The following is a 10,335-nucleotide window of genomic DNA, read 5'->3' as shown; positions in this document are numbered from 1 at the left end:
CATAAAAAGGTTAACAAACTCATAGGTAATTCAATTATTTACCTGGATGTCTAACCTTCATCAATGTAAAGGTTAACAAAGCTTCTTGCTATGAATTTTCATACTTGGCACCAACTGGAGAATGCAAATCCCTACCAAAGTAGCATGGATCTACATGCCAAAAGGAAAGTTTCCTTTGAAAATAAAATTTGAACAAGGAGGATTGCACTGTGGCATCTTGCAGAAAAAAACATCAAATTCTCCTGCTGGCTACCTTTGGTCCTCAGTCACCTGGAAATAAATGTTTAGGCCACCTTTTAAGTAGAAGTAGAAATAATTCCCAATTAAATTACCATTTCTGACGAAAGTAGAAACCTAAGACGCAATGCCCTGTTAAAAATTTTGTCCTACTACATTTTGTAGTACAGTGTATATCATGCAGTCATGGAGAAGTTGTAGTTAGACTGCAAATGGTCCTGTACAATGTTACTGACAAGATTCCATTTGTGTAAATACAATATAAAAACCTGAATCTTGTGTCCTAATTTGGCACCAGCCTGGGTCAATTTTGGGACACAAAACCCTTCAAAAGTGCTTTATCTGCATGTATTAGAGACTTTGGAGTGATCTAATTTGAGCATATTTCAAGAATGTCCAGTAACTTGGGTGGAAAGAGTAGTTCTGGATTTTTACAGCTCAACATTATAAAATCTACCAGGGACAACATCTTCCTGGAGGTTTTCCTTTCGTATAATTTCAATCATTATTAGGGAGGTACCGGTAAGCCACACCAATTTAATTTGTTGCATCTTGGATTCACCTCTTTAATTTTTTTCTGATTTGCAAAAAAAAGAGAAGATTCTGGTTCTGAGTCAACTCAAAACTTTTCATATTTTGCCCCCAACAGTTGAGGAAAGTCCTTTTCTTCCTAGCTGTTACAATTTTTCCAACTATCAATGCAGTGGTTTGATTAAAAGTTCAAATTCATTGTTTAAATAGTAACCCAGCCTTTTGTGTTGACTTGATGGCTCCTATCGTAGCTTTTTGTGCTATAATACGATGCCTAGACCTGTTTTTTATTTTTTTCGCCCTGTCGCTTCATATTTTTTCTGAAAAAATCTGAGACCCAACAAATTAAATTGGTGTGGCCTAAAGGGCCAAAAACCCAATTTTCAGGTTCCAGCTCAACCTATTATAAAATCTACCAGGAGCATGCATGCAACATCAGTCAAACTTTTCTTTTAGCTTCCCCTTGAAGAGTGTAGGCAGGAGAGACAGAACAGCAAACACAGCCAGGAAACTCATGGACTTCCAGGAGACAGCAGCGCCGTAGTGAGTCAGCTGGTACAGCGTGGTGCCCGTCTGGATCGCTATACAGGAGGGCGGGGCCACACCTGGGGGAGAAGGTAGAGGAAAAAGAATGACTGAATGTATCTGTGTTACATTTTGTACAGTAAGTCTCATTTTGTATGATGTCAACCCAAAGTTTAATATTAGCCACTATTGCATTTAATAAAGTTTTCAACTCCGGCATTTATTTTTTTTGTTGAAAATGCAAAAAAATGGAGCGGCGAATCCAAGAACAACAAATTAAATTGGTGTAGCCTAATAAATAAATTAAATTAGTGTAAAGGATTAACACTATACACACTTGATGCTTGCTAAAGACATTCTACTTATTCACTTGATATGGTGCAAATTGGGTGCACATTTTCGTGCACCCAATTATTTAGATTGGGTGCACCAGTGCACCTATTCCCAAAATGGATTTCAAGCCCTGTGTACTATTGTTGAATTTTGAAACCCAAGACAGTACACTCAAGAAGAGTATAGAGGTAACATTATAACTTAGAGGTAACATTAGCGGCAGGGTGACCAGACAGAACAGAAAGATTGACCAATTGCCAGCAAGAACCGACCGTTATAAAAAGAGCTCAATTCCATACTTTGTCACACTGTTGAACGACTCTGTATAGTAGGTAATCCGTACAGTCCTTTTGTGCCTACAGGTTGTATTTAGTGTCCTTGTATTTAGTGTCCTTGTACATGTATATACTTAACTAGTATTTAAAAGAAAATAAGCTAGGGTTTTAAATAGTTGCGGCATTATGATTTTGATAAGTGATACAGTATGTAATATGTGCACGCAATTCAGCCTGTGGCTGCGATGTGAAACATGCTAATTGTACTGTTTATTGTATTTGTGAAATAAACCAATATATTGTTCTATGCTGACCTAGAAAGGTGCCCAGGTAGAATGGGTAGAGAGGCACGTCTATAACAGGAGAGGTGATGTTGATGAACCAGTTGGGCAGGAACGGGGTGATGCGCAGGAAGATGATGTACCACAGCAGGTTGTCACGGTGACGGCTCACCTAAAGGAGGGACAGATGTCAATCATTTATATCCACCAATCAGAGTACAGGTTATCTGAGGATAATGCAATCTATTCAAGGTTTATGTCAGAACTTAACCCTTATCCTGCTGGCATTCCCGGCACAATATCTTTTAATAATTTCATGTCTTGATTAGTTCATAGACCCGTGAATTTTTTTGCCCTGCGGTGGCATGGTTACTTCCGTATTCATTGCGTTTCGCTGCGGTGTGATACGCAAGAAATGCCCCCAAATCGTACCTACACAGGGTGCTATATAGATGGTACTGTATGTGCAGAACAACAATTGTTGTGGTCCGCAGGACAAGGGTTAAGAGTTGTAAAAGGAAAAACTTCTCCTTTAGACCTAAAGAAGCCAACCAAATTAAACTTGATATTGACATAAATGTTGTATTTTCTTTATTCATGTTGCACTATTATATTTTCTAGCATGGACTTCATTTTACTAACTTTGATGAGATACAATGTATTCTACACCAACCAAAAGTGCTTTCATGTGCCATTTTCTATTTTACAACTTTTACTGGTCACAAACTCCTGCTCACCGTTGCTGACCACTGCTTGACCCTGTCGGGGATGTAGCGTAGGACCAGCCGGCGTCCCACCAGGTACGACAATAAATAACAGAAAGAGGCACCGGTCGCTGAACACTGGGGAAACAATGTTCACATGTTCAGTACAAAAAGTACTAAGCCATGAACATGACCTACAAACAAAAATCTAAGACTAGAAACCGTTTGCAAAGCAAATACATAATGTTTACCTTCGCATATGAACTGCTCTGTTAATTTTTACTCAAACACATTCATATACATTGTATACGGTCAGACAAGAGTCTAAATCCCTCCTACTATAAATTGCAACATGATGTAACCCAATACATGTCAGCAGACAGTCTGGTTCAGGTCATTGAACTTTTTGTTTGGAGAAAAAGAGAAAACAGAGCAAAAACAATGTTTTCCTTCAGTAAACATAATTACAGTAGTTCACTGCTCAGAAATGTTTTATTTCCTTTTTTTATGAAACCAATAAAATCTGGTGGTAAAGACATGAATGTCAACTTACCAAACATACAATAAACAGTGCCAGAGGAAAGGGGAACATGTAGCCTATCAGAATGCTGAGGAAAATGGATCCCGGGATGGCAAATGTCTGTAAACTGTGATCATTTAGTCAAGGAAAGTCAAACTCAATACACCTCTACATCTTGTGAATGTGATGTCTACCATTTAGTTTACCTCCAAATTTATCTGTTACTGTTAGACTGCTGAACTGGAGACTGACATCAAAATGGTTAATGTGGTTGGCTGGAGTTTGGTGAGTCAGTTACTGTTTGGCTGTTTAAAACATTTGGGTGTGGACGGGAGGTTCGGCAGGTGTTCGGGCGTGTTCGTTTCAATTTGTATACAAAGGCAGACGTGGCCTAGATCTGGCCTGACTGCTCCCAAACTTTATTCGACCTTGGTTAGCTACTGTTCAGGGGCAAGGTTGGGAGAAGGTTCTGAATGTGTGACAGGGGGTTAACAGTCACTGTCTTACTCAACACTTACATTTCAGAATGACCTTACAATAATAGAAACATAACAGTACATACTTTAGATAGACAAAAATTAATGAAAATGATCACATGTAAAGCTAGTAAACCCTTCCCAAAGACAAAGACATTTTCAATCTACTTATGTCATGCCCCGACTCCATATCTACGTACTTAGGCCAATGTATATGTAGACTAGTGCATTACAAAAGAAAGAAAGTATTGTAACAGATAGCAATGCCTAATACACATCATGTTATACGCCATTTAAGTACACATTCCTGTAGTAATACTTAGTAGTCTCTTAGAATAGACTTGATTGTATTGTTCACATTGTCATTGTTGCCATACATTGTACCATGTACAGTTGTCAAGTAATAAAGTTCTATCAATCAAAAATTACTGATTGACCAATTTCAAACTCTCCTACTGAGATTACTTCTGGATATCGGGCATTTCAAGTGACATCCATCAGCAGTACTAGGATGGACTAGCAGAACTAGTCAACATATGTACAAGGAACTGGAACATGTTCACTTTGCTTAAGGTTGCTTCTACGCTTGAAAAAGTCTTTCTTACATTGTGCAGTAAGACTCTACAATGTCAGTGACAATGGCTGATATTTGAAAACCTACATGTACAGTACGTCTGCTACTTCCTGTTGTAGATTGAATGGTGTTTGTACATATTTTGTACATATATAGTGTGTTTCTGTGTACTTGCCCTGTCTCAATAATTGTAAAAATCGAATTACATAATTCAGGGGTGCATTAGCATTTCCTGCTTTTGTACGATTTTGTTGGATTGAATAAATTGAAATTGAATTGAAATGCGGTTGAACATCTAAACATTTGTAACTGTTGAACATTTAAAATTAACAATTCAAAGACGTGTTGCGACTGAAAGGATACAATATATATGTGACGGTGACTCCTGCCATGACTTCATAATAGTACGCCTCCTTGTAAACTGACAGCACACGCCCTAGGGCTTTGGCATCCTCAATGTTTCTGGGTAATTTCACAGCTGCCCTCTCCTCCCTGGTGAACAAAAAATGAGACAAGCATTAAAAGGTATTGAATTAAAACATAAGCCATTGGTTGTTTACTGTATTCTACTGAGCAGCCCCTAGTGTTGACATGCTCATTTATAAGGGGAACTAAACAGACCATTAAAATATGTTTGTCAATAAGGTCAATAAAATTGTTGATAAGGTCCCTTTCTTTTACACTGGTACCACATAGGTTAGAATATGATGTCATCTATGAAATCAGTTTCTCTAGTCTAAAGACAAATATACAACACTCTTTCTTGATTCCAACTTTGTGAAGGAAAGAACTGTCTGTACATGTACAAAATGTAATATCTCTTGGCTCTAGCTTCATGCAATGTATGAAGTGGGGTTGTGTGGCAAAGTGGTGTCATGTGGCGCAATGCACGACTCGGAACCAAGAGGTCCCGGGTTCGAGTCCTGACATGCCACTGATCTTGTGCCCTTGGGAAAGGCACTTTACACGACTTTCCCCACTAAACTCAAGTGAAAATGAGTATTGTATGTCCTGTATTCATTTATATATGTGGGACACAACACCAGCAACAGCTGCCTGTGCCCCACGTGTAAATGCACTGTTGCAATTGAAATGAATCAAATTAAATCAATACATACAACTTCATGTTCTCACAACGTTTATCTAGCCTGGATTTGAACTGGTTTTTGGATTTGACCACTGGCTGGAGTACAAAAATGCAGAGCATTACAGTCATTCAAAGCCCTAATACTAGTCCTTTGTACATTCAAAGCCCCAAGACTACATGTTTAGAATTAGCTGTAGCCCTTGTACTAAGTCGAAGTAGGTTAAAGGCTGGAAATACTGGGTGCACGTGCACCTTACTGCACCCAAAATTGGAGTTGTCACTGTGCACCTAATTTTTTTCTGTGGGTGTGCTGGTGCACCCAAATATTTTTGTAGGAATTTTTAACATTAGAATGTATAATAGTATACCGGATATTCTTGGTCTCTAAGGACCAGAAAAATAAATTAATAAAATCATTATTGTAGTAATGTTTAAGATTTTGAAGTTAGCATCTTAGATTCACGCTCAAAAGAGGAGCAGTAAGACCTGCAATTAGATTTTGTTTCATATGGTGCACCCAATTTTTTTTTGTGCCCCTAATTTTTTTAGCTGGGTGTACCAGTGCACCTATTCCGAAAAATGAGTTTTAAGCCCTGGTTAATTAATTCCTTACTCCTTCAGGTCTGGGAAGTTCCAGTAGACCAGGCCTAAGACGACCAAAGATGACAGGAAGATAAATGCCAGGATGGTGAAATTTTTGGAAGACTCTTCCCGGCTCATTTCTTCAGACCTACTGAGGTCATCTTTCCCTGGAAGAAAAATAAAGAAGAACAAATTTATTATAAGTATAGAATCATGGAAGGGCCAATGACTCATGTTCTGTGCTATAAAATTATGTACAATGAAAAGGGAAGCAACTACACCAGTTCACCACAAACAGAGGCCTAAATACTCAATTTTATGCAGTATCAAGGTAAAAACCACCTGTGAAATTCGATTCCTTAAAAATACAAGTAGACAATACTAAATTTCAACATGATTTTGTTCCGTAGCCTCCACAGCAGGCCAATGGGGGTTTTGGCGGTCTTCTGGCCCATGGGTCTTTGGGAGCTATTATGTGCTATTTTCTGATTGCATGTAGGCAACATTGCTGGCCTGGTTGAATTACCCCCATTTTTTAGAACTGGGTTAATCAGACAACAGCCGAAGACCACCAAACCCCCAGTTCTATAACTTAGCCTGCTAGCTACGGAGGCTATTTTTCAGGTCCAACTCTAACTTTATGTGGATGTTTCATTCCAAAATTCGTTGCTTTCTGTCTTAAAAGCAATCAAAACTAACCAGACCACCCCTGTTTACCAGGTATCAAATACGGCTATCGTCAAATTTGGCTATCGCCTGTCTGGCAACAACATATTAACTTCAAAAGGCCTGAGGAAACATACGCGATGACTGGCCGTGGTTTCCTTCTGGTTCTCTGTGAGCCATTCCCGTGCCTTGTGCAGCAGACTTGGCCAAACCCTGGCGGTCTCTCATTAGAGGAGGTCTCGGTGTAGCTCCGAGAGGACTGGGAGGGCGCACGACGTTGTCTGGGGCGTAATTTTCCACCAAACCGGCGGCCAAGCCGTTATCAGACGACTTTTCTGACTGGGAAGCAGCCATGACACTTTGGGACGATCACATTGTACTTGTGGGGGTTTTGCTCTTTGTATAAAGATATCAAATAAATGTGAAATCTATAATAGTTATATCCTATTCAAAATAATGTGAGTGAATCAAACATTTTATACTATTACATATAATTACATTTTAGGACTCAAATTTCAGGGAAATATCTTTTTACATTGAGTCTTTTTTCATCATAGTGTACTCCCTACAAAGTGAGCATTCATGTGAATGGAATACCCCGTATCTTTGTAGTGTGCTGGGAAAATACACATTCTTTCAAGAAACCGTCTAAATAACGTTTATACAGTGTCATAGAGTTGCAGAACCCTGCATTGTGACATATGATTTATTAAAATGAAATGATATTTCCAGCTAAAAATACCAGTTACCTGGCCAACCGAGGTCACGTGATGTAAATCATCTGGCTGAAATCCAAAATGGCGGTCAGGGTGTCAAATTTTTTGGAGTTCATGTTTTGCAGACGGTTTCGGAGCTCCTAGAGACCAGATAAGGATGGCGGGAAAAGTAAAATATGCCTGTGACATCGAGAAGTCTGTGCTGATTAATAATTTCGAGAAGAGAGGCTGGATAAGTGCTTCTGCGGATGAGGATTGGAACTTTTACTGGTAAGCTGCACACACCTAACCCTAACCGTTAGGCTAGCGTTACTTGGAACTGGAAGTTTACCTGACACATACCATCGTCGAGAAGGTTACCGGTATATGTCTTAGGTAAACCATACATAGGGGTTGCAGATTTTTTAATCCAGTTTATAACTGTGGTGCATGTATCCTTATGTTATTTGGTATGTAGATTTGCGGTTGGGACGGCAAGAGAGATAAAATGGAACTCACAGTCACTAGACCACCTCACTATAGGCAAGCTGAATCTTCCTCAGCCGTATGTGGTATCAAAATGTATCAAGAATACTAGTACTTTCATTTCGATAATAACCATTCTTGCAGTATTGTAAGGAACTGCATTGAGCTGAAAGTCTCTCAGCGTATTGGTTTACTTAGAAGATTACGACCATATCTTTGCACAAATGTCTCTAACATGCTATACAAGGCCATTGTCTTACCAATACTGGAATACTGTGATGTCATCTGGGACAACAGCAGCTCAACACTCAAACGACGACTACAGATTCTTCAGAACAGGGCTGCCAGGATCGTACTCAGGCGTGACCCCAGAGCTAACGTCGAAGAACTGCATCAAACACTACAATGGGAGTATCTGCAGGATCGGAGAACTCAGCACTTATGCACTATGGTTTACAAATGTTTACATGGTTTAGCACCTAGCTATCTACTCAACACTTTTACCTATAACAGTCAAATCCACAGTTATAATACCAGGCAGGCTCAACAGCTACACAGACCAAAATACACATCTCGAACAGGCCAACGAACGTTTGCTTTCAGAGCGGTTTCCATCTATAACTCCCTCAAACCAGCGACAAAATTAGAAACCACTCTGAATTCATTCAAACAAGCCTTAAAATCTGACCTCTGACCCCTCTGACCATAACAAGCAATGACCTACATGTATAGCTAGTATTTTATTTTGCAAACGGATTGATTTTGTTGTTTGTTTTGTTCTATTTATTTGATTTACGTATGTGACAGGCTCTGTAATTCTGATTTTGAGTTGATATTGTTCAACGTATTTTGAATTACTCCTATGTTCGATTTTGTGTTTTATGTTGTACAATTGTAACGTTTTGTTGATTCATCTGTTGATGTGGAGCCAGGGCCCCCTTGGAAATCAGTTGTTTATCAACTGAAGGGGCGACCCTCAAGATTAATAAATAAAAAATAAATAAAATAAAAAAAAAGCACTTTTGGGTTTGAAATGTCTGTATAGGTTCGTCTGTATAGCGGTGTCTCCTCGACTTAAGTAAAGACATTTTAGTAGGTCCTTAGGCTAATAGCCAACAGATGGTCACACAACAGGGGTGTGTGGCCACAGAACCTATGAGGTTGATTTGAGCCAAAGCAGTCTGCAATGATACATTTTAACATGCACCAATAGAATCAACCAGGCATCTGAATCTTGGTTGGCCGACTGTGAGTGTGAGAGAGCAATTCTCCATCAGTACATTGATTATGTTCTTTTAGACCCTCACTAGTTGTGAACCACTGTTCAACCACAGACTATCTAGATCTACAACTCCCTTGTAGCAGTATCTCATAATCACAACACCAGATTTTCTGTATGCAACAATTTCAGATTACCCAAACCTAAAATGAACAACAGGAAATGTTCCTTTCTGCATCGTGCGATTGTACTGTGGAATGACTTGCCATCTCATGTTAAGACACTTAGGCCACACCAATTTAATTTCTTGGTTAACATATTTTTCTAGAAAACTAATGGAGCGGGCAGGCGAAAAAAATGACAAATAAAAACAGGCCTATATATATATAGGCATCATATTAAGTATTATGGCCCAAAATGATACGATAGGAGCCATGAAGTCAACACGCCAGGCTGGTTCAAAATTTAAACAAGAAGCCATAGGTGACAATCCTCCGTGAAGTTTTATATATTTCAACAAAATCCCAAGCGTCAACGCCAGACCTACTGTGCAGACATTATAATTAGGCAACGGTTAATACAATGAGGGCGCGTCACGAGCTAAATCCATTACTGCTCCCAGGGCGTGTAAAGATACTGTGCTTCAAGTTGGAAGTTCATTTTAATTACACACACACAATCATTGCATTCACATAAAGATCAGACTATCATGGTCATGTCTAGTAACAAAGACAGTCCCACCGTCTTACCGTGCCTGTACCTAATTAAGCGCGCCTGGAACCTGGCCAAATTCCAGCAACAGTTGCGGTAAGCACCGCGAGTGTTACTACCGCCGGCCAGATAACCAGGATATCTGCTTATAATTATAGTACCTCTGCTACCAGACAACTGCCTAAACCTACGGCCTATTCCATAGGATTGTAAAAGTAGGGATGTTTCTAAAATATGCATTTACTTCAATATCAAAACAGCTAGGGTAAAAATAAAAAGACGTGCATCATCCCGGACATAATGCCACACCACATGCGAAATTACACAGAAATGCGACGTACGGAAGAATGCGTTTTGGCTGCGAACATCTTCCAAAAAACTTGGCATCTCTTAAGCATGGGCAAAAACATCTGGAACCACTTATCAAAACCAC

The 10,335-nt window shown here is 39.3% G+C and overlaps 2 protein-coding genes across 2 annotated transcripts in view; one reads left to right on the top strand and one right to left on the bottom strand.

The window, feature by feature from the left end:
• Window positions 1-1,047: 1,047 nt before the first annotated feature.
• Window positions 1,048-7,147, bottom strand: LOC109475085 (transmembrane protein 41B-like). The gene is made up of 7 exons (XM_019775628.1): window positions 6,929-7,147; window positions 6,157-6,292; window positions 4,820-4,948; window positions 3,440-3,533; window positions 2,920-3,024; window positions 2,216-2,354; window positions 1,048-1,373 (listed from the first exon to the last, which is right to left on the bottom strand). Exons 1-7 carry the CDS (start codon window positions 7,143-7,145, stop codon window positions 1,204-1,206), a joined length of 990 nt encoding a protein of 329 aa, XP_019631187.1. The 5' UTR covers window positions 7,146-7,147; the 3' UTR covers window positions 1,048-1,203.
• A 398-nt stretch (window positions 7,148-7,545) lies between these two features.
• The window catches only part of LOC109475087 (probable tubulin polyglutamylase TTLL1), a 20,231-nt gene continuing 17,441 nt past the window's right edge, over window positions 7,546-10,335 (top strand). Inside the window, exon 1 of the mRNA XM_019775630.1 lies at window positions 7,546-7,777. Coding sequence (XP_019631189.1) covers window positions 7,665-7,777 — 113 coding nt within the window. The 5' untranslated portion in view covers window positions 7,546-7,664. The remainder of the gene's footprint in view (window positions 7,778-10,335) is intronic.

This window comes from Branchiostoma belcheri, unplaced genomic scaffold (genome assembly GCF_001625305.1).
Source record: "Branchiostoma belcheri isolate BF01 breed outbred unplaced genomic scaffold, Haploidv18h27 scaffold326, whole genome shotgun sequence".
In the NCBI taxonomy this organism is placed as follows: domain Eukaryota; kingdom Metazoa; phylum Chordata; class Leptocardii; order Amphioxiformes; family Branchiostomatidae; genus Branchiostoma; species Branchiostoma belcheri.
The sequence above is the reverse complement of the archived record's forward strand: the minus strand, read 5'-3'. Positions and strand labels throughout refer to the sequence as shown.

What these genes read in the sequence shown, in the direction of transcription:
- LOC109475085 (XM_019775628.1), bottom strand. Translation starts at nt 7,145, where the DNA reads ATGGCTGCTTCCCAGTCAGAAAAGTCGTCTGATAACGGCTTGGCCGCC. An exon ending in GTCACCGTCACATATATATT is followed by an intron (nt 3,534 to 4,819) that starts GTATCCTTTCAG and finishes AAATGATCACAG; the next exon opens with TTTACAGACATTTGCCATCC. An exon ending in CACTGTTTATTGTATGTTTG is followed by an intron (nt 3,025 to 3,439) that starts GTAAGTTGACAT and finishes TTGTTTCCCCAG; the next exon opens with TGTTCAGCGACCGGTGCCTC.